Here is a 24,414-nt window from a genome sequence, read left to right as displayed (position 1 = left end):
GGCCACTGGGGTACTGCTTAAGTTTTTGCCTTTGAAGTGTAGCAACAGCCCCAAGGCTATTGCTACACTTTAAAGGCAGAGGCGCCCTTATCAACTAATTGAATAGCTGATACAAACTGCATCAACTATTCAATTAGCTAATTTATCTAAATGTAACATACCTATTTCTCAGACATACATGAGGAACTGAAGGGGAGTCGGGCTGCATGATTCTTTTCAACAATCCAACATTTTTGCCTGTCAGATTAGAACTTCCAGCAGTGGTCACGCTCACCAATTTCTTCCAGTCCAGTGCCAATTTTGAGATGCTGTTATTTACTGCCTCCAGTAGATATTTTCCAGAAGTTGTAGTTTTCAGTTATGCCAGTTCTTCTGTGAGGTCAAAATCTGTGGTGATGCCTCAAATGAAAATCAACAACTGGGCTGTGTCTTTGACATCATAACTTTCATAGCATGCCAGAGCAAATATGGAAAACTTTTGACCTTGCTTTTCAACTGTTGGTCCAGGTTCTCTAAGATTTCTTCTATACATTTCACCATAGTTCACCTTGACAATGAAATGTTTTCGAACTGCTTTTACTTGTCTGGACACATTATTGCAGCAGTGTCAACCAAACATTCTTGATACATTTTCCCTCAGAGAATGGTTTGCTGTTTAAGTTATATTCTTTGAATACTGCCACATATTCCTTGCAATATAAGCACACAGCTTTCCCTGTCACATCAGTAAAAAAAGTATTTTGAAGTCCACTCTTTATTAAATACTCAGCATTCAGTACCTATTTCCTTTTTTGGGTGGGGTGGGATAAACTAATTTTTTAAATTCTATCCCTGTGATGTGACATGTGATGAATTAAGTCATAAAAACTGAGGGCTACTCCTTGTTCTTTTGAATATGACGTGATTTCTGAAAGACTCTCACATCACAATCCATTTGAGGGTGGGGGATGGACATAGCTGGAAACAAAGTAGAAAAGTGATTACTTGTCAACATATAGCAATGAAATAAATTGCCATTAGTTATTTTATTTACTAGTCAGTGTCATGCTATCTATTGGAATGGGGAGTGAGGGAATGTAAAAAAAAATGCAGTTACCATCTTTTCTGTTTTGGCTTTGATCCTGCAATGAGCTCTGTAAGAATGAAGATTTGCCTCTTATTTTCCAGTGTTCCCTAGGTTCTTGTTGCAAGATCAGGGGTGGGTCTTAGTTGTTGTTAATTTCTGGCTACATACAACAGAGGTTTTTGTTCATATACAAAATTGCCAAACTTATCACTAAAAGTTTTCCATTAGCACAGAATGAAGTAAGCTAACTAATAATGTGGTGTGTCCATATGAGCGTATTACACCTCTACTTCAGAAACTACACTGGCTTTTCAACTCCTTCTGAAATAATTCAGGGTGTTGGTTCTAGTGTGAGACTTAGTATCGTTTGAGACCTAACTATTGAGTAGACTGTCATTTTATGAAGTGCCATAATGAGTGGACTCTCTCAAGTGTTAATTCCCTCCTTCAGCCAGAATTTGCACCTTCAGGTGCATCATTTCAATCAAATATTTGATTAACACATCACTCAGTCCAACATCTGATGGGCTCTTCAGCAGTGCTAGATTGTTATTTTTAATTATTAATAATGATAGCTATCTTTCATTATGGAAAATGTTACACTATATTGTGAGCCATTTTAATTAATGAATTGTGGCATTTAATGTACCAGTTAAGCCCAAATACTCTGACAATAGGTGTATAAAAAGTCATTCAGAGATAAATAGTGGCAAACCCATCTACAGATATTGAGAGGAATGCAAGGAGCCTCTCACCCAACCTTGAATGGCCCACACAAAGATCTGTCTTTGTTTCACTGCTTATTTATGGGTGACTCTGAAGATGCCTGTTGTTTCAAAGGAGGCAGTGATGTACTCGCACATCAGCGTGCACAGTAAGGCAGCTGCACTGAACAGAGCAGATTGCATCATTCCAAATGCACCTGGCTGCGCAGGGAGAGATTGTACTGCTCTGAAACATCATCTGTCCACATGTGACAGTTTTGCTCCATATTCCTATTCAAGTCAGTACCTAAATACTTCCATTTGACCCTAATTATATTGATCATGCTGAATTACAGTTGTAGCATGAAATGAATTATAGCCTACATCAAGAAAAAATCATCATATTAGAAGTAGTATAGCTTCAATTAAGCATTTTCTAATATCTAAAAGTTTGGTACTGGCAAAGAAGAAAACCAGATATTATTGCTCTTTAAGAGTAATAGTGTGTTTATATAACAGCTGAAAGTTGCTTAGCATTCTTGGATATCATATGTAATCCTCATAATCTCTCAGAAACATTAGCCTGTTGTCCATTTTTGACAGCTGTCAGCAAAGCTAGAAAAGATTGGTAACTTGTGCTTTATGGATTAGACAGTTGGTATATTCAGGAATACAGCTCTGAATAATCTAATAATTCAGGGTTAGTGTAGCCTAGTGTCTGTTACCATACAGTCCAAATTTTAAATGAGAGCAAACAATTCTAAAAGTAATTAAACCTGTTTGAGTACTAGATTCATTTCATACATCTTAATGAGTGCTAAATTTGAACTGGCACTTGTAAAAAAATACAAAATTATCTCCTGCAAAACCAATATTTTCTATATCTGGTTAATGCAATCTGTATTAATTTTATAGATAATAAGTGTTCACTACAAGTATACATTGGTGTAAGGGATTTTTCATGATTTTGTGCAAATGAGTTTCCCATTTCATTTTTTCTGAATAAGAAACCATACATTTCCTCCTTAGTTCCCTTCACTGTCTTCCCTACATCAATTTAAATTTATTTCTCTGTTACTTTTTAAAATCAGTTGTTAGCTGGTAGTAATGCAAGAAATAGCTAGACACAAGCACAAGCAAAACAGCAACCATTTGGTGCCTTTTTTTGTGGAAACTTCTCAAACCTTTTGTCAGGTGCTGATTACTATTCTTGATCCAGCAAAGTACTTAACCACACACTCAACTTTAAGCATGTGAATAGATACACTGATTTCAGCAGGACTGTGGTTAAATGTTTTGCTGCATCCTGGCCCTAATGCTCGGTGCCTTGCAAAATCATGCCAGTACTGAGTTTAGTTCTCTCTCCAGCAGAGGGATAGGCACCACCATACCATCTCTTCACACCCCTCACCATCTGGCAACTGGGATGAGAGGCAATTAATGGACTCATCTCCCTTCAAACTGCTTGAGGCCCTACAAATTGTAAAAGTGTGTTCTAGTCAATAGTAATGTCAATATACAGTACTTTCAAAACTAATATAATTTAGTAAAACTGCTGATAATTTTATATACATTACCTTATATACATTACCTTATATACATTACCTGCAAGTAAATCCTGTGGAAAAACTAGCATCTACTATGTACATTCATTTAGAAATATCCATTTGTTTTAAAGTTCCTAACATTTTGAAATATACATTTTTCCAAAATCTTCGAGCAGTGATTCATTCTTGAACCAAAATGAAGCTATAAAACTTAGAGCCATATTTGTCTATATAAAAATAATGTTAGTTCTTGTTGATTCTATAATACGATGAATGCAGTACAAAGGACTGATTGTCACAAAGTGTGAGATTAGTTACATTATACTTCTTACCTAGTATGTTAGAGCTTCTGAAAGACTATATGTTAAAAGAGTTGCCAGAAATTAATAGAAAAATACATTTAATGTTACTAGATTATTTTAAAATGTATCCTATTTCAGATAAATTGGTAGTTAGCATCAGGTGTTTTTGTTTTGCTTCTTAAAAATATTTTGGCATGTAGTCTTGTACTCATGAAGGTGAGAGACATTATATGGTCTCAATTTAGGTTTACCTAGCAGCTAGCATGGGTAGCTGATAGAAAACACATTTTGTTCATAGTTAAATGTATTGTAAAATGTAAGAACATAGTGTCTGTTCTGCTGACGCCACTTTGCAAAGCTTACATAGTATAACATGGCAATTTAAAATAGCTGAAAATAGTGGAGAATTCCCCTTGTGTAGGGGAACTTTCCACAAGCTCAGCCATCTCCTAGGTCAGCTGCCTCACTCATGTCCCCAAAATAAAGGAAATGAGAGTACTTGTCAAAGTGCATGCATGGGTGTGAGCATGAATTCATGATGGGGAGAGGGCAATGAATCAGAGCCTCACAGTGCCTCTCTCTGGCATAGAGTCCATTGTGTTGTTGGGCAACTGAGCATTCAAGACCTGCAGCCAGCTCCCTGCAATAGCCACTAATCACAGAATCCAAGCACAGCTCAGTCATAGTGGAGAATCAGCCCAAAAGTTATCCTTTCCAATTTCCAACCATCAGTCCATTCTTGAGTAAACTTTCCCCTTTTACATAAGCATGGCCATACTGGGTCAGACGAAAGGTCCATCTAGCCTAGTATCCTGTCTGCTGACAGTGGCCAATACCAGATGCTCCAGAGGGAGGGAACACAACAGATTATCATCACGTGATCCCTCTCCTGTCATCCATTTCCAGACAAACAGAGGCTAGGGACACCATTCCTACCCTCCTAGCTAATAGCCATTAATGGATATAACCTCCATGAATCTATCTAGCTCTTTTCTGAACCCTGTTAAAGTCCTAGTCTTCACTACATCCCCTAGCAGAGAGTTCCACAGATTGACTATGTGCTGTGTGAAAAAGAACTTCCTTTCATTTGTTTTAAACCTGCTGTCTATTAATTTCATTTGGTGACTCCTAGTTCTTATTTATGAGAACACAAATAACTTTTCCTTATTAGCTTTCTCCACACCAGTCATGATTTTATATACCTCTGTCATATCCCCCTTTAGTCTCATTTTTTCCAAGCTGAAAAGTCCTAGTCTCTTTAATCTTTCCTCATATGGAACCCGTTCCAAACCCCTAATCATTTTAGTTGCCCTTCTCTGAACCTTTTCCAATGCCAATATATCTTTTTTTGAGGTAAGGCGACCACATCTGTACGCAGTATTCAAAATGTGGGTGTACCATATTTTTATATTGAGGCAATAAGATATTCTCTGTCCTATTTTCTATCCTTTTTAAAATGATTCCTAACGTTCTACTTGCTTTTTTGACTGCCGCTGAACATTGAGTAGATGTTTTCAGAGAACTATCCACAATGACTTCAAGATCTCTATCTTAAGTAGTTGTAGCTAAATAGTCCACATCATATTGTATGTATAGTTTGGGATTATTTTTTCCAAAATGCATTACTTTACATTTATCAACATTCAGTTTTATTTGCCATTTTGTTGCCCAATCTCTTTGGTGAAATATTTTTGAAGCTCTTAACAGTCTGCTTAATAGTCTTTTGGGCTTAAGTATCTTATGCAGTTAGGTATCATCTGCAAATTTTGCCACCTCACCATTCTTCCCCTTTCTCCAGATCATTTATAAATAAATTGAATAGGATTGGTCCCAGGACAGACCCTTAAGGGACTGCACTAGTTACCTTTCTCCACTCTGAAAAGTTACCATGTATTTCTACTCTTTGTTTCCTGTCTTTTTACCAGTTATATCAATCCATGAAAAAGAAGTTCCCTCTTATCACAATAACTTATTTTATTTAAGAGACTTTTATGAGGGACCTTGTCAAAGGCTTTCTGGAAATCCAAACATACTATATCCACTGGATCCCCCTTATCCACATATTTGTTGACCCCTCAAAGAACTCTAGTAAGGCATGATTTCCCTTTACAGAAACCACGTTGACTCTCCCAACAAATTATGTTCATCTATATGTCTGACAATTTTATTCTTTACTATAGTTTCAACTAATTTGCCCGATACTGACCTTAGACTTACTGATCTGTAATTGCCAGGATGATCTCTGGAGCCCTTTTTAAATATTGGCGTCACGTTAGCCATCTTCCAGTCATAAGGTAGAGGCTGATTTAAAGAATAGGTTACAAACCTCAGATAATAGTTCCCCTGAGCCCCATTATTTCTGTGTTAGTTACAGTCTCTGTTTCTCAATGAATCTTTTCTGGTGACTATATCTTCAGCCAAAAGAGTTAGTGACCCCATATATTTAACACTCCATTAGTGAATTTGACAAAGACAAAATTATTCTTTCATTTTAATCCATGTAGCTCCTTAAGATTGTTGAGACATTTTTGCCTGTCTCTTTTACTGCCTTTCTTTTTCCTGTGTTTAGGTGTGTAAATTTGTTGTTTAAGTTGTTTCTTTATTAATCATCCTCCCCACTTTTGTACCCTGTAGGAATAGCTGCACAAAGGTCCCCCTTCTAAATAGGTTTTTGAATCTGTACGCTACAAAGATGCAACAGTGGCCATTCCTGAAGGACTTATATCCTACTTCAGTAGTGGTCTGGTGACTTCTAGGATACACTGTCACTATTAACCCTGTACAGGCAGTCCCCGAGTTACGTGGATCCGACTTATGTCGGATCCGCAGTTACTAACGGGGCACTTCCTCTCCCTGGTCTCCAGCAGACCAGGGAGAGGAAGCAAAGCGGCGGAACGCGCGGCCAGCTGACAGCCCAGACGCGTCTGGGCTGTCAGCTGGCCGCGTGCTCCGCTCTGCTCCCACCCTCCCCCCCCCCCGTCTGCAGACCAGGGGGAGGGGGAGCAGAGCGGAGCAGAGCGGAGCAGAGCAGAGCGGCGGAACGCGCAGCCAGCTGACAGCCCAGACGCGTCATCATGAAGATGAAAATGACATTAGTAAACTGTAAGTGAGTTGTCTGAATGTATTGCATCTGCACTTGCCCTCTTTCTTTCTTGCTTGTCTTTGAGTGTATTACTGTTGTGAAGAAGGTTACAAAATGAATGGTCTATGTACCTATCTCCTATAAAATTGGTCTGTGTTCCTCCTAAGATGCTGAATGCAGCACTCTGTATTCAAAGCTGTGGATCTGGGGAAACAATATTTTCAGAGGACTCCAGCCACACACATGAAAAGATATATTTTAATTACAGTATTAGGAGCTGGACATTGTAGCTGTGGGTCAAGATGACTTTTCCATATTTATTTTGTTAAACTGTTTGTAGATTATTTGAACAAGAAATAAATATTATGGATGAAAGAATTTTAATTTTTCACATTGTTGATAATCTCTGTTGGGCAAATATGTAATGAATGGTTTAATTGAGGCTGTACTCTAGAGACTAAGAGTTATGAGGAAGTTAATTTTAAATAAAATGATACATTTGTTTAATTAGATAAGAAACTCACTATTTCAGTTTTCCTTTCAGTCAGTTTAAAATTATCATAAATGCAAAAATGACCACTTTGTCATTTAAATCAATGTATGAAGCTTAAAAAAAAAAAGATACTGGTTTTGGGATTCAACCTTTTTATTCCACCTGGGTTTGATATATGACTACATGTGACTGTTATGAACAGGTAGAACACTTAAGGCACATCTACACTGTTGGCTAAAGTCGAGTTAAGATACCAAACTTCAGCTACGTTAATTGCGTAGCTGAAGTTGAAATACCATAACTCAGCTTTTGGTGCTGTCTACACAACAGGAAATCAAAGGAAGAACACTCTTCCTTTGATTTCCCTTACTCCTCATGAAATGAGGGTTTCAGAAGTCAGAGTAAGAAGCCCATTATTTTGAAATTATTTTGAAATAATGGGTTTGCTGTGTAGACACGCACTCTGTTATTTTGAAACAAGTGTGCAGTGTAGACATAGCCTCAGTTTTCCCAAAACAGAAAAATAAATTCAAATATAAAAACTCTGACCTGTAGATACATGAGGTGTAGGGGATGAAGAAAAAATGTGTATGTCTTGTTCATATCTGTATGGTTATTGGATGACATTACTACAGTATTGTACATAATAGGCTATATTTTCTGAGTCAGGGAATTCACAGATATTGAACAGACTCTCCAACCTGAGGCTACAGAAAGGCAATGAGACAATTAGTGCAATATGTGTACACACGCAGAGAAATAAAACCCCTACATCATAGTGTAAACAATAGCCACAGACAGAGTGCCCAAAAGCATACTTCCCTGCACTCAATCTTTTTTGGTAGAAAAACCATACTAGATGTACTGTCTGTGCAAGAGGGGACCAATTCTGACCTTGTAGGAAATTATAATTGTATTTTTAGTCTATTTTTTTCATATAATGACATGAAATAACTGTGACATGGGAAGTAAGTTACATTAATCTCTGTCTAGTCTGTCTGTTGGCGTAAACAATGCTATTGTTCTGTCAAATTATCAAAAATATGGTTGTCAGAGGATAACGTTTCATGAAGTTACAGTTTCCATATTACATCAACTCACAAAAAGACATTCATAGCTAGTACAATACATTTGATTGTAATATCTATGGATTTTTGTATAGCAAAGATGATAATGCTTTTATATAACCAAATAATAACTTACAACATCCTAACTTTGTCTTAGCAAATAAATGTACATTGTGATGTTGGTTAAATTTCTATGGCTAAAATATGGATAGGTGCCGGTACGGACTAAAAATGTACAGATTTTTAACCCATCCTGCAGTTATTTTGTTTTTTCATTATGACTTTATTTTCAGTCCCTCATCTTTGCCTTATTTCAGTTTAGATTCAATACAACTTTTGACAGCAACTCTGGGAAGTTATACATATGTAATGTTTTTAGAAAATCTAACTCTACCACAGTGAAAATGCAAAGTAAATACAAAGATACTAAAAACTTTTTTTTCACCCTCCACAGCAATGGAGTTCCATGAAAACCTGCACAATATAGGAGCAAAGGAGGGTTTAAAAGAAAGGAAACTGCAAAAAGCAGTAGAGAGTTTTACCTGGAATATTACAATTTTAAAGGTAATGTCTCTTCACTGGTGCTAGCAATGAAGTTATTTATTCCACTTACACTTAGTCTTATAATTATATTGTCATGTGAAGCTAATTAGTGCTCACTGTGTGACCTGATTTAATTTCTTTTACTATCATTTTAAATTTAGCTCAGGTATCCTGAAAGAGTAACAGGCTGTCAACATGAATTTAGTTGAGTACATTGAATTTTCCCGTTGTAATTTCTTTAGAGTTTTTTATTTGGTTTAGTTTTATATATATATATATATATATATATATAATTTTGTAAAACCTTTTCATGGTAACACAGGGTCCCTGTGGTATGGGGCAAGGATTACTAATTTCTTTGGCATAACTAGGGCTTTAAAGAGACTGTGTAGTAATTCAAAACCTATTCTGTGATTTGAAAAAAAGAAGCAATATTGAGATATATGCAGATTGAGAAAATAAATGATAGAGTTGATCTTTCATAATCTATGATGAATAGCACTTAATGATGTGTATACAGATATGTATTAATACTTCTAATTTGAGTAACTGAGTATGTTTGAGTTAGAAATTCTCTCTGCTTTTTCTTAAGCAGGTTTTGCTTATATTTTGACTAAACATGAAGTGATGTAGCATAAATAGTTTTCAAATGGACATCCTTAGACAATCAAAATGCAGAATGGGTTTCTTACTTGTCATCTACAATCTTTCTGCACAGTAGAGTAAAGCAGTTTGATAGTTATCACAGCTGCCTCTTTTAATTTATTCCTGTAATTCAGTCCTTCCAGCCTCATTTTAAACTGTTTTCTATTTAAATTTAATAAAAATTCCCTGTTTCCCTGTTCAGCTGAGTACCTCATTCCTACATTAAACTATAAAATGTGTTCTTATTACAAAAATTTTCATTTCTTTGTGTTCCCTTCTACCCATGCTTTTTAAACTCTCTCTTTTATTTGTTGAAAATAAATTTTCTTTCCACCCCTCCTCCTCAGTTCAGTTCTTCTCCCCACATTCCTGTTGTTATGCCTGTTATAGAAAAACTCTACATACAAAATGATCACCCTCATGTTGTTTTCTCTCACTTGCTGTCTACTTCAGCTGAAATGCTGGGCTGGGCTTTTCAGAGTATGTAAGCTGGCAAAAGTCTCCTTTGAGACTAACTCTAGGGAGAAACAAAAATAGTCTAGATTCATTAGAGCATTCACAGGTAACAGATTCAGTTGGGAAGGTTCCAAGTTCTGTTTAAAGCTAAAGAGGCCAGATTGTCCTTTTGCTAGATCTGGTGGATCTTGGCTGATGGGAAAAATGGGGCATGAAGCTTCAGTTCCTCCTAGGTCTTGAAACTATGTGGATGCACCGGGGAATCGTTGTCCAAGATTGTGGGGGGAAAGAAGGGGAAGGAGTTATTATTTGCTGTGCTTTTCCATCCCGAGTATCAGAGATAGCTTGGCTATTCCTACCTAATTTAATACGGTCTGAAGCAACAATAAGTTAAATCTCATGTCTGCTTCCTATTCAGAATTTAGGCAGTTTTCTGAAGATGCAATGTCTGGTCAATTGCATCCCATTGCTTGAAAGAGCCATGATTCTAGAATTGGGGGGGCCAGAGGAGCAGCGTGGTAGACCTGATCACTTATGGTACTGAAAACCTCACACCCCCCCATATGCCATGCCCTTGGGACCAACAAGGTTGGGAGATGGCAGGCTCTTTCTTCTGAGGAGAGAACTAAACAAAGCTCATTAATCTTAATCTTGCTTTGTTTCCTTCCTCACTGAACTCCCTTCTGAAGAGTATGACTTTTCCTGTAGAAAATGCTACATCTGAACAAAACAATGAGCCATTCAGTAAATATCTTGACTCTGATTGTGGCAAATTATGATGGAACTATGCCACATTGTTTAATATTTGTAAAGCACTTTTTAATAATGTTTTATATCTTCAGTCACAGCAGCCCTTTAATTATCATTATCCTCTTTTTGCAGATGGGGAAAATGAAAGACAGGCCTCTCTCATCTTGAACTCTGGTAATCCAGGTCTTGGTCATAGCACTGAATTAATCTCAGATACTTCTGAGTGAGATGTAAAAAAAAATCTGATGCCCCTAAATGTGGTACTGACATTGATAAAGTGCTATGCTATTTGAGAGGGCTCAAAGAGAGAGGCTTAAAAAATTAAAGCCAATTTTTTATGGCTTGGAAAAACTATGATCAACAGGGTTATTGACTGAATTACATAATGTCTTAATGAGACCATTTCAGTCCAGGTGGTTGTTATCTAAACAGAGAATTAGATGAGAGCACACAGGCTAAAATATTCAGAACAGAGTAAGAAGCATTTTCGACTATTCAGCAGCACATTTTTATTCAGGGAAAAAAGAAATAAAGGTACATGTTAAATCCAATCCATATGAATATAAGAAAGCTTACGTATTATCTTGAATTATGGTCTGTATTTATAGTAATGCTCCAAATTACCTCTCAGTTTTAAGTTAACACAACTTTTCAAACAATATCAAGTACTATCAGTTCCCTAGGAGTTAGAGATAGAAAATATATTAATATGCTATTGATTTAATTGTCCTATAAAGCCAAGATATTGTCCCTCACTGTGGAGATACCTTACTCAAAAGGGCCTTTGGTGTCTCTACACATAAATAGGATGATTCTACAGTGAAGAGAACAAAAACCAAAAAAGGAAAAACAGCTCTTAAATCACAGAAAAAAATCAATTGGTTACAGAAATACATGAAAATATTTTACCTTACAGCAAAGGAGTCCAGCACATCATTAAATATTATAGTATAATCAGAAGGGAAATATCAAAATAGAAAAATACAAGAATAAAAAGATACATATAAACAGGGTTCAATATGCTGGGGGCCCAGACATGGCCAACTTGTGGCTAAATACCACTGTTTGTAGTGCTTTCATTTTAGTAAGAAGGTTCTAGGATTTTTCAAATTTAAATACTTCATACATTTAGGAACAGGCTAATATAATGACCTCGGAGTTTTTCATACCTAGATTAGTCCTTTTCACCTGCCTCTTTGAAGGATCTCTAAGCTAATAGCAATAAAAACAACAGTTATTCCAGGTGTTGGGGGTTATTTGAGATTCAAGTGGTACACCTGAAAATGGTATGACACAGGGCCAAGACACCAAAAAGACATTTTTGGGTGCGAAGGTTGAAACACCTTAAGTTTCGGAGGTGAGGTGTTCATAACATAGTTAAATTCAAATTCTTTCAAAATGAACCTCCAGAATTTCTAGACTGGGGTCTCCAACCTTTTAGAGCAGGAGATCACTTTTTAAATTTAGGTGCAATGCCCTTTCCCTGTCTCCTTCCTGCCCCTTCTCCAAGGCCCTACCTTCCTCTCTTGCCCATCCTCCCTCACTTTTATCAGGCTGGGGTTGAGGGGCAGGCTCTGGTCTTGGATTAAGGGCTCCAGAGTGCGAGAGGGGCTCTGAGCTGAGTCTGGGCAGGCAGTTGTGATGTAGGGGAGGGGGGTTCTAGGTGCACACTCTGGGACAGTGTTTGGATGAGGGATGCTGGGGGTTCATGGCTGGGGTAAAAGTTTGGCTCCAGCTGGGCACTGATGGTGGCTCCTGGGTGGTGGAGCAGTTGGAGTTAAGACAGGCTCATTCCTGCCCTGGCCCTGGCCCACTCCCTACAGCAACCAGCAAACTCCATCCCAAGTCCTGTTGTGCCTCCTCTCTGGTCTGTGAAGAAAGGATAGACAGTGGGACGAGGCACCTTGACATCAGCACCCCTCCTCTCCCTTCCCTGCCCTGCACAGACAGCAGGAGGCTCCCAGGAGGAGGGGGAGCTCCAAAGCAAAGGGCAGAAAATGAGCAGCGGTGGGGAGAGGGGCAGCTGAAGTGCCAGCCCTTGATAGCCTCTTGGGCAAACCAGTCAGGATCACCTGTCAGAGGCTCCAAGATCTACCAGCAGATTCCCAATCCACTGGTCGGTGACCACTAGTCTAGACACTTCTGAAAAATTAGACCTAGGTTATTAGGTCCATTAACAGCTAGGATTTGGTCAGCATATGTCAAATTTTGAATAGCTGAACACAGACCATATATAAAGTGTTTAACGAAGGCCATATAAAATGTTTTTGTTCTTCCTGAAAAAGATGTGGCGCTGAGACATAGAACTTGCAGAGACAAACAGCCTGGCAGTTGTTTTTCCAAGATTCCACTGGTTGATTCCTCTCAACTTCACACAGGGATTGAAACCAGACAGTTTCCTTTGCATTAAATCTACTGGGTATAATTCTGAACAAATTAAAGTCAATGGTAGAGTTTCCATCGACTTACTTAGGGATAGCATTTAATCTCTTGTGTCCCCCATCAGATACAGGATTTGGATTTATATGCATGCATTTCCTTGAAAAATTCAAACTTTTACAAGAACACTGCCCTTTTTTTGTGCAGAATAAATCTGAAGTACTGAGAAATATAGGGATTATTCATGCCAGTGTAAAATTGATCCATGAGTTACAGTTTTGTGGTGAGAGCAAAGCTGCTGGGGATATAATTGAAGAACAGTGAAATAATTAGAATTCTAAATCTCTAGGTACGGGTAATCTTGTGAAATGTGGTTACAGGAAGCCCTCACCATTCAGTTTCACTATCTGCAGTTTTGCATATTCACAGTGTGCTGCAGCATACCAACCTAGGCACATGATGCAGCCATGATGACATTTTTTTCAGTGCGCTCTAATAACGGATCCTGAAATTTAAAAGGGAAATTGGAACTGCAATGATGCTATCCCGGGAAATTTTAGATATTTAATGTATGTATTGTATATTTTGAGTAAATATAGTAAATCTATTGCCTCCCTGTATCATTTTATATGGAAAATTTGGTTGCTTTGTGTTGGGAACATCGCCTGACTACAGTATTTGCAGAATTCACCATTCGTGGTGTTATGAAGAGAGTATCCCACAAAAATGGCGAGGGCTTCCTGTATATACTTTTTATTATTTTCAAAGCTTTGGAGTAGGAATCTAAAAAGTCTGATAAACAGATAACCTCTGAAAATCTCAGCAGTTACGTGGTTACACACGTTGCAGGCTCTGCAATATAAAGCTTAAATAAGCTTTTTACTGCAGAGGCCCGCGGTCAAGTCTCTCCAGGAGCTCTTCAAGGGAGTGGCATCCCTGTGGGCTCTGCAGCCAGCTCCCTGGAAGTGGTGCCAGCAGTGGCTGCTGGCCCCACCCCTGGGGAGCCAGCATGTAACCTGCAGCAGGGGGCTGGGCGTGCCATGGATTGCTTCGGCCAGCTGGAGCAGCCCCTGCCTGCGGTGGGCCCCCAGCTGCTCCAGCCCCTGTGGTTAACCAGAACTGGTAAGTATTACCTGTTTAGAGTAATGCTTACTAGTTAGCTGATTAACAGGTTAACCTTTCACATCCTTATTTTGGAGTTTAAATTAAAACAAAATAAGTTAGAAATTTGAAACTTCTGAGTGCATTCACTCTCTACTTGTGTCAGCCTTCTCTTTTCTGATACCAGCATTTTATTTTCTAATTCTGTAGACATATCAGATAAAAATGTCAGTCTATTTTTATGTTATATGAGCATAACAAGTGTGTGTTGTGAAGGGTACAATATTTTGGCCCCTCAAAATAGTTTTAAAATAATGCATGTGGGCTGCTCACTGACGCAGAAGGTGCTGCAAGATGTGCTATGCATGTCCTTGACTTTTATATAATAGTACAGGCAGTCCCCGACTTACGCGGATCCGACTTATGTCGGATCCGCACTTACGAACGGGGCTTTCTCGCCCTGGAGGTCAAGGTGGCGGATTGCTACCTGCGAGCTCCGGGGCGAGAAAGCCCCGTTCGTAAGCTGCTCCGGTGCCCCTGGTCTGCTGGAGACCGTCTCCAGCAGACCAGGGGCACCGGGGGGTTCCCGCGCTTCTGAGGCTTTGCTCTGGCAAAGCCTCAGAAGCGCGGGAACCCGCCGCGGCTGCGGCTTCAGTCCCGGTGCCTGTGGTCTGCTGGGGACCGTCCCCAGCAGACCACAGGCACCGGGACTGAAGCCACAGCCGCGGTGGGTTCCCGCGCCTCGGTGAGGCTTTGCTCTGGCGGCAGCGGGGTGCTCTGGCAAAGCCTCAGAGGTGCGGGAACCCCGTTGCCGCTGCGGCTCTGCTCCCCATGTCCCTGGTCTGCTGGGGGGGGGGGAACTAGTGTGCCCCCCCCCCCAGCAGACCAGGCTTCTGTTTTGGACCCTGGGGCAGAGCAGCTGGGGCGCTGCCGATTGGTCCTGCAGCGCCGCTCTGGGCACTAGTGGACCAACCCGGCAGCACCTCAGCTGCTCTGCCCCAGGTCCTGATTCAGCCGCTGCTGGTCAGTTTCAGCAGTGGCTGAATCAGGACGCCTGGGGCAGAGCAGCTGGGGTGCTGCTGCGTTGGTCCAGCAGCCGGAGGGGCGCTACTGGAGCAACCCAGCAGCACCCCAGCTGCTCTGCCCCAGGCGTCCCCAAGTCAGCCGCTGATCAGTTTCAGCAGCAGCTGACTTGGGGACGCTTGGGGTTCTTAAGTTGAATCTGTATGTAAGTCAGAACTGGCGGTCAGTTTCAGCAGCGGCTGAATCTGGACGCCAGTTCTGACTTACATACAGATTCAACTTAAGAACAAACCTACAGTCCCTATCTTGTACGTAACCCAGGGACTGCCTGTAAATGAAAAGACAAGTCTCCTTTCTTAAAAGTGACCTGCAAATAATTTTTAAAGTCCAGCTACTTTGTTCAGGGCACTAGGAGATAAAGATACTTTTAAGATAGGCACTGACTACATACTTAATTTTAAATCTATTGTTCTTCTTTGAGTAGTGTCACTTTAGGAACTCCACTATAGGTGTCAGGTCGCCCCAGCACCACAGATCAGAGTTTTCATGAGCAGTTGTCAGCCGGACCGAGCATGTGTGGCACGCGTCTTTTGAGCTCTTGCACGGTCTGGCTCCCACCAGTTCCTTCTTGGCTGCCCCAGGTTACAGATGGAGAAAGACCTCTCTCCTCAACGACTCTAGTCAAAGAAGAAATTTCATTTTACATTACCTTTTCTTTACATAGTTCAGTCAGATTTTCATTGTTAGTCATAGTATAGTTCTAGTTATTTCGTTAAAAAAAATTCTGTGTTAATCGTTCTTAAAAAAAAGAGAGAGAAGAGAAGAAATAACAGTAATGGTACTACAAAAATCAAAAGAAAAGTAAGCTAGAGTCTGGTTATCCGTTATCAACACAGTGGTGACTGACTCCTTAACCATGCTGGGTTTGCCCGTGTTTAAAAAGTGCATCACGCTCCGAGAGCCTATGCCAGCTTCCAGCGGTCACTCAGACAGTATTAAATATCTGGGTGAAATTCATGTGCCTCGAAAGTGCATATAAATTGTGCAAAACTTACAGTGAGAATGCAGCGCGATAGAGAAATGAGTCTCAGGATGCTTTTGTTTGATAAAGCCCGGCAGCCCTCAGATTCAGAGTTGTCGAGCAAAGAAAAATGGAGAGCTTCTCCTACAGCTGCTCACGCTCATAAAAGGGCTTCACCAGCACGGTCTTTACCATTGGCCTTCACAAACAGAATAAGTACTAGGGAGAAGCCGGGAATATTTGGTGCTATGAAGCCGCGGTTTAAAACAGCCTCAGATCTGAAAACTTGGCACACAAGATCTGCAGCACCGGTAACTACAGAACTGACAAGATGATCAGCACCACCAACCTTGGTACCACGAGAGGCGCGCATGGTAACCCAGTAGGCACTGGACCAATCCGGTGCAGACGTCAGCACTGACCCATGTACTACAGACAGCGTGCGGTGCAGACACCGGCACCGACACCGACACATTCAGCACTGACAGTGAGATATGATTTGGAACATTTGGCACTAGAAGAAACTGGTGGTACCCGGCACTGAGAAAAGGATCCGAATCCGGAACCACTTACTTTTTCAACCTGCTCCATCACTGTCACCTTTACTTCGTTCACCAGAACCATATCAGAGATATACCTACCCCATCCTCGAGGGGTTCTTTTAGATCACTCAATTCTCCATCTCTTTCTCTTCCTACTTATCATCTTGAACGCAGGTTGAGTGTCGGTTCACCACAATACCACTCTCCCAACAGATGGGAATACTGACACCATAGCCACCTACACCCCTACGAACATGCCTCTCATTGGTCACCATGATATTACCATTCAAGGCAGGGGTACATCCTGCTGCCAGGAACACCTGCCCACACGAGGATAATCACCCTCTCCTCCACCGCACAGTCTGAAACCTATAACGTCCTCTTAGATACCCTTATCAGTACACCAGCTTTCAGAGCCTGAGGAAGGCAGATTTCTGAAGTGGAGGAACAACAGCCAAACCTCTCTCCAACAGATTATTTCTCCTCATCCCCTGATGAGGCAGTTATGCCCAGGGACCGATCACCACCGGATGACCTCAAACAATTCCAAGAGCTTTTTAAGAGAGTGGCCACCAGCCAAAAAATACAGCTCACTGAGGTCCACGAGAAGCAACATTGACTTCTTAAATATCTTCAGCACTGTTAGCACGCAAAAATAGCCATCCCTATAGATGAGGTTATTATAGATCCATAGACTTTAAGGTCAGAAGGGACCATTATGATCATCTAGTCTGACCCCCTGCACAATGCAGGCCACAGAATCTCACCCACCCACTGCTAGAATAATCCTCTCACCTATATCTCAGATATTGAAGTCCTTGAAACAATGGTTCAAAGACTCCAAGATGCGGAGAATCCTCCCACAAGTGACCCGTGCCCCATGCTACAGAGGAAAGCGAAAAACCTCCAGGGTCTCTGCCAATCTACCCTGGAGGAAAATTCCTTCCTGACCTCAAATATGGCTAAGACTCACCAACCAGACACCCAGAAAAAAGTTCTCTATAGCAACTCCTATCTTCCCACCATTGGCCTATTTACCACTGATAGTGAAAGGTCAATTAATTGCCAACATCATGTTACCTCATCAAACCATCCCCTTCATAAACCTATCTAGCTTTATCTTGAAGCCAGACAGGTCTTTTGCCCCCACTACTTCCCTTGGAATGCTGTTCCAGAACTTCACTCTTCTGATGGTTAGAAACCTTTGCCTAATTTTGAGTCTAAACTTTCTAATAGCCATCTTATATCCATTTGTTCTTGTGTCCACATTGGTATTGAGCGTAAATAATTCCTCTCCCTCCCTGGCATTTATCCCTCTAGTATATTTAAAGAAAGCAATCATACCTCCCCTCAGCCTTCTTTTGGTTAAGGTAAACAAGCCAAGTTCCTTGAGTCTCCTTTCATAAGACAGGTTTTCCATTCCTCAGATCATCCTAGTGGCCCTTCTTTGTACCTGTTCCAGTTTGAATTCATCCTTCTTAAACATGGGAGACCAGAACTGCCCACAGTATTCCAAATGAGGTCTCACCAATGCCTTGTATAACGGCACTAACACCTCCTTATCCCTACTGAAAATACCTCGCCTAATGCATCCCGAGACTGTATTAGCCTTTTTCACAGCCATGTCACAATGGCAGCTCATAGTCATCCTGTGATCAACCAGGACTCCGAGGTCCTTCTCCTCTTCCGTTACTTCCAACTGATGTGTCCCCAGCTTATAACTAAAATTCTTGTTATTAATCCCTAAATGCATAACCTTACACTTCTCACTATTAAATTTCATCCTATTACTCTTATTCCAATTTACAAGATCATCCAGATCTTCCTGTATGATATCCTGATCTTTTCCTGAATTGGCAATACCTCCCAACTTTGTGTCATCCGCAAACTTTATTAGCACACTCCCACTTTTAGTGCTGAGATCAGTAATAAAAAGATTAAATAATAATGGTCCCAGAACTAATCCCTGAGAAACTCCGCTAGTAACCTCTCTCCAGCCTGACAGTTCACCTTTCACCATGACTCGCTGTAGTCTCCCCTTTAACCAGTTCCTTATCCACCTCTCAATTTTCATATTGATCCCCATCTTTTCCAATTTAACCAGTAATTCTCCATGTGGTATTGTATCAAATGCCTTACTGAAATTGAGGTAGATTAGATCCACTACATTTCCTTTATCTAAAAAATCTGTTACTTTCTCAAAGGAGATCAGGTTGGTTTGGCACGATCTACTTTTTGTAAAACCATGTTTTAATTTGCCCAATTGCCATTAACCTCAATGTCCCTAACTACTTTCTCCTTCAAAATTTTTTCCAAGACCTTGCATACTATAGATGTCAAACTAACAGGCCTGCAGTTACCTGGGTCACTTTTTTTCCCTTTCTTAAAAATAGGAACTATATTGGCAATTCTCCAGTCAAAAGGTACAACCCCTGAGTTTAGAGATTCATTAAAAAATTGCTAATGGACTTGCAATTTCATGTGCCAGTTCCTTTACTATTCTTGGATGAAGATTATCTGGGCCCCCCGATTTACTCCCATTAAGATGTTCGAGTTTGGCTTCTATCTTGGATTTGGTAATAGCTACCTCCATATCCTTATTCCCATTTGTTATGTTGCCATTATCCCTAAGCTCTTCATTAGCCTCATTAAAGACTGAAGCAAAGTATTTGTTTAGATATTGGGCCATGCCTAGATTATCCTTAACCTCCACTCCATCCTCAGTGATTAGCGGTCCCACTTCCTCTTTTTTTGTTTTCTTCCTATTTATATGGCTATAAAACCTTTTACTATTGGTTTTAATTCCCTTTGCAAGGTCCAACTCTACATGACTTTTAGCCTTTCTCACTTTGTCTCTACATGCTCAAACCTCTATAAGGTAGCTTTCTTTGCTGATCCCTCCCATCTTCCACTCCTTATATGCTTTCTGTTTTTCTTAATCACCTCCCTGAGATGCTTGCTCATCCAACTTGGTCTAAAACACTTACCGATACACTTTTTCCTCTTTCTTGGGATACAGGCTTCTGATAGCTTCTGCAACTTTAACTTAAAATAATCCCAGGCCTCCTCCACTTTTAGATCCCCAAATTCTTTAGTCCAATCCACTTCCCTAACTAATTTCCTTAGTTTATCAAAATTAGCCCTTTTGAAATCGAAAACCCTAGTCTCAGATTTATTTTTGTTTATCCTTCCATTTAGTTTGCAAGCATTGGAACAAAGGGACTAGTTCATGGCCCACGACCTGCAAGATGCCTACTTTCATATTATTGTACTTCCGGCACACAGACGGTTCCTACATTTAGTGGTTGGATCGGATCACTATCAGTACTGTGTCCTGCCCTCCAGCCTGTCATCAGCGCCCAGAGTGTTTTCCAAGATACTCGCTGTCGTAGCGGCATACCTACTTCATCGAGTTATGATTTTTCCCTATTTAGACAATTGTCTAATAAAAGGGCCATCAGAGACAGACACTCTATACATGATATCCATAACCAGACGCATGTTTGATTTCTTAGGCCTCATTCTCAATGAACAGAAGGCAATGCTTCTGCCTACAAAAAACTTAGGCTACGTCTACATTGCACTTTCTTGTGCAATAACATATGCAAATGAGATACAGTGATGCATATCGCCGTGCCTCATTTGCATACTTGACAAGCCGCCATTTTTACACAAAGGGCTTTTGTGCAGGAAGGAGCAGTGTACGCTGCTCCATCTTGTGCAAAAACCCCCTCTTGCGCGAGAGCCGTTCTGCCGCTTATTATCAAGCAGAACGGCTTTTGTGCAAGAGGGGGTTTTTCTGCATGAAGGAGCAGTGTAGACTACTACTCCTTGTGCAAAAGCCCCTTGTACAAAAATGGCAGCTCATTCAGTATGCAAATGAGGCACAGCGATAAATGTTCTTGCACAAGAAAGTGCAATGTAGTCATAGCTTTAGAGTTCATTGGAGCCCATCTAAATTCAACCACAGCGAGGGCATTGCAACGATTATGAGCAATCCAAGACCTTGTCTTTGGATCATTCACACATTGACCTTTCTGCCTCATACAAGAGGTAAGGTAAGGTCCCATGGGAAGCAAGACTGAAGGGAAAAACAACTGAGGAGAGTTGTTAAGGGCCCAAAAGCAAACAATTCCGCTGTGTAGGAAAGATAGAAAATATGGCAAAAGACCAGCTTGGCTTAACAAGGAGATCTTGCATGATCTCAAAATACAAAAGGAGTCATATAAAAAATGCAAACTAGGACAACTAACAAAGGATGAATATAGGCAAGCAACACGGGAATGCAGGGGCAAGATTAGAAAGGTAAAGGCACAAAATGAGATCAAACTAGCTACAGGCATAAAGGGAAACAAGAAGACCTTTTATAAATACATTAAAAGGAAGAGGAAGACCAAGGACAGGGTAGGCCCACTGCTTAGTGAGGAGGGAGAAGCAGTAACAGGGAACTTGGAAATGGTGGAGATGCTCAATGACTTCTTTGTTTCGGTCTTCACCGAGAAGTCTGGAGGTGTGCCTAACGTAGTGAATACAAGCAGAGAGAGGGTAAGTTTAGAAGATAGGATACACAAAGAACAAGTTAAAAATCACTTAGGAAAGTTAGATGTCAGCAAGTCACCAGGTCCTGATGAAATGCATCCCAGGATACTCAAGAAGCTGATAGAGGAGGTATCTGAGCCTTTAGCTATGATCTTTGAAAAATCATGGAAGACAAGGGAGATTCCAGAAGACTGGAAAAGGGCAAATATTGTGCCCATCTATAAAAAGGGGAATAAGAACAACCCAGGAAACTACAGACCGGTCAGTTTAACGTCTGTCCCAGGGAAGATAATGGAGCAGGTAATTAAGGAAATCATATACAAACACTTGGAAGGTAATAAAGTGATAGGGAATAGCCAGCATGGGTTTGTGAAGAACAAGTCATGCCAAACTAATCTGATAGCTTTCTTTGATAGGATAACGAGCCTTGTGGATAAGGGAGAAGCGGTGGATGTCATATACCTAGACTTTAGTAAGGCATTTGATACGGTCTCGCATGATATTCTTATTGATAAACTAGGCAAATATAACTTAGATAGGGCCACGATAAGGTGGATGCATAATTGGCTGGATAACCATAGTCAGAGAGTTGTTAACGGTTCTAAATCCTGCTGGAAAGGGATAACAAGTGGAGTTCCTCAAGGGTCTGTTTTGGGACCCGTACTGTTCAATATCTTCATCAATGATGTAGATATTGGGATAGAGAGTATGCTTATTAAGTTTGCAGATGATACCAAATTGGGTGGGGTTGCAACTTCTTTGGAGGATAGGGACATAATTCAAAATGACCTTAGCAAGTTAGAGAAATGGTCAGAGGTAAACAGGATGAGGTTTAATAAAGAGAAATGCAAAGTGCTCCACTTAGGAAGGAACAATCAGTTCCATACATACAAGATGGGAAGCGACTGTCTAGGAAGGAGCATGGCGGAAAGGGATCTAGGGGTCATAGTGGACCACAAGTTGAATATGAGTCAACAGTGTGATGCTGTTGCAAAAAAAGCAAATATGATTCTAGGTTGTATCAACAGGTGTGTTGTAAGCAAAACTCGTGAAGTCATTCTGCCGCTCTACTCTGCACTAGTTAGGCCTCAGCTGGAGTGCTGTGTCCAGTTCTGGGCGCCACATTTCAAGAAAGATGTGGAGAAATTGGAAAAGGTGCAGAGAAGAGCGACAAGAATGATTAAAGGTTTAGAGAACATGACCTATGAAGCCAGGCTTCATGAACTGGGCTTGTTTAGTTTGGAAAAAAGAAGATTAAGGGGGGACATGATAGCGGTTTTCAAATATCTAAAAGGGTGTCACAAGGAGGAAGGAGAAAATTTGTTCCTCTTGGTTTCTGAGGACAGGACAAGGAGTAATGGGCTTAAAGTGCAGCAGGGGAGGTTTAGATTGGACATTAGGAAAAAATTCCTGTCAGGGTGGTCAAATATTGGAATAAATTGCCAAGGGAGGTGGTGGAATCTCCCTCTCTGGAGATATTTAAGAACAGGTTGGATAGACATCTGTCAGGGATGGTGTAGACGGAGCTTGGTCCTGCCTTGAGGGCGGGGGGCTGGACTCGATGACCTCTCGAGGTCCCTTCCAGTCCTATGATTCTATGAAGAATATGAAATGCCAGCAAATACTGTTCCAGAGCTGGCATAGTTCAAGGATCTCTAGGGAACGCCTTTCTCCTCCACCACTCATCCCCAGGGTTCTCAAGAAGATCAACAGAGACGGCACAACAGTGATTCTCATAGCCTCATTCTGGGCATGGTAAATGTGGTTTCCTTACCTTTATCGGATGTTTCCTCAATCACCTTCCCAGTATCCCGATCTCCTAACCCAGCACAGCAGGACGCTAATTCACCCTCAGCCCCATATGCTACGGTTGACAGCCTAGCTTATAATTGGTTCCAAGAACGTGAACTCCAATGTTTGAAGGAAGTGAAAAATGTTTCATTGCATAGCAGAAAGCAGTCCACTCGATCTACTTACCTTCAAAAGTGACTCAGATTCTTATCTTGGTGGACTGCTAGGCGTACTGCACCTTTGCATGCCATCTTGGACAACATCCTACATTTAAAAGAAGCAGAGTTAGCTCTAGCATCTTTGAAAGTACATCTAGCAGCTATCAGTGCATTCCACACTTCAGTGGATGGTTCTTTAGTATTTGCACATCCTACCCACACACAGGTTCCTCAATGGCCTCTCCAACCTATATCCTCCATGAAGGTTATCACCACCTCCATGGAACTTGGAGCTAGTTTTGGACACTCTAACCTGGTTGTATGGGTTTCTATCTCCATCAGTGCTGGGTGGGTTTCTAGTTATATTTGTTTTGTATTCTGCAAGAACATTGCAAAATCCATTCCCTCCCACCACTACCATATACAGTAAAACTCCAATAGTCCGGCATCCAATTGTATAGCACTCCCATTTGTCCGTCATCAAAATGGCAAGAGCCTAGTGAGTGAGCTTTGGCAAAAAACGAGTCACAAGGCAGCAGTGGTTACTGTATTAATAGTTTAAGTGATTAGCTGCACACTACTATATATGGTATCCTCTGCTTTCTGTATTCAAAGGCTTTGCAACAATAATGGTGAGTACTGTATATTTATTCTTTCATTCTATGACTAAATTTATGCATTACAGTATGTACAATAAAAAGGGTAAAAAAAGGTTAAAAAACTAAATCACAGTATACTGTATACAGTATGTACAATAAAAAGGGTTAAAAACACTTTATATATATATATATATATATATATATATATATATATATATATATATATATAAACCATCTTATAGTACCTCCTGATAGTCCAGCATATCCGTTAATCTGGCACCACCTAGGTCCCAAAGGTTCCGAATTATCGGAAGTCTACTGTACTTAAAAATGCATTTTCTAACTATTCATCCTAATGACATTCTTTAAAAAAAAAATTAAAAAATCATCTTGCCAACTTCAGAAACCTATAATAAAATAATAATGAATAACATACCACCTTTAATCAGAGATTGTTAAAGTTCTTTGCTGTTATTGCTTTTCATATACAATCTTCCTGTGAGGTATCATTGTTTTAAGCAAAGATTGACATTTCTCCATGGCTACGTCTAGACTGGCACGATTTTGCGGAAATACTTTTAACAGAAAAGGTTTTCCGTTAAAAGT

General features: G+C 40.4%; 1 protein-coding gene and 1 long non-coding RNA gene across 5 annotated transcripts in view; one reads left to right on the top strand and one right to left on the bottom strand.

Moving 5' to 3' along the window:
• Positions 1-24,414, top strand: part of PLCL2 (phospholipase C like 2) — a 213,221-nt gene that overhangs the window by 177,524 nt on the left and 11,283 nt on the right. For 3 of the 4 annotated variants that reach the window (XM_075922106.2, XM_025189747.3, XM_025189748.3), the window contains one exon: positions 8,716-8,825. The exons of the other annotated variant lie outside the window; for it this stretch is intronic. In XM_075922106.2, the coding sequence (XP_075778221.1) occupies positions 8,716-8,825 (110 nt within the window). The remainder of the gene's footprint in view (positions 1-8,715; positions 8,826-24,414) is intronic. 4 annotated transcript variants of the gene reach the window in all.
• The window catches only part of LOC142827305 (uncharacterized), a 58,075-nt gene continuing 49,167 nt past the window's right edge, over positions 15,507-24,414 (bottom strand). The window contains exons 3-4 of the long non-coding RNA XR_012901965.2: positions 23,238-23,315; positions 15,507-15,835 (exon numbers count right to left, since the gene is read on the bottom strand). This is a non-coding gene — a long non-coding RNA (uncharacterized LOC142827305). The remainder of the gene's footprint in view (positions 15,836-23,237; positions 23,316-24,414) is intronic.

Source organism: Pelodiscus sinensis, chromosome 2, assembly GCF_052426305.1.
Source record: "Pelodiscus sinensis isolate ZL-2025 chromosome 2, ASM5242630v1, whole genome shotgun sequence".
In the NCBI taxonomy this organism is placed as follows: Eukaryota; Metazoa; Chordata; order Testudines; family Trionychidae; genus Pelodiscus; species Pelodiscus sinensis.
Note: the sequence above shows the minus strand (reverse complement) of the source record. Positions and strands in the feature narration are given on the sequence as shown.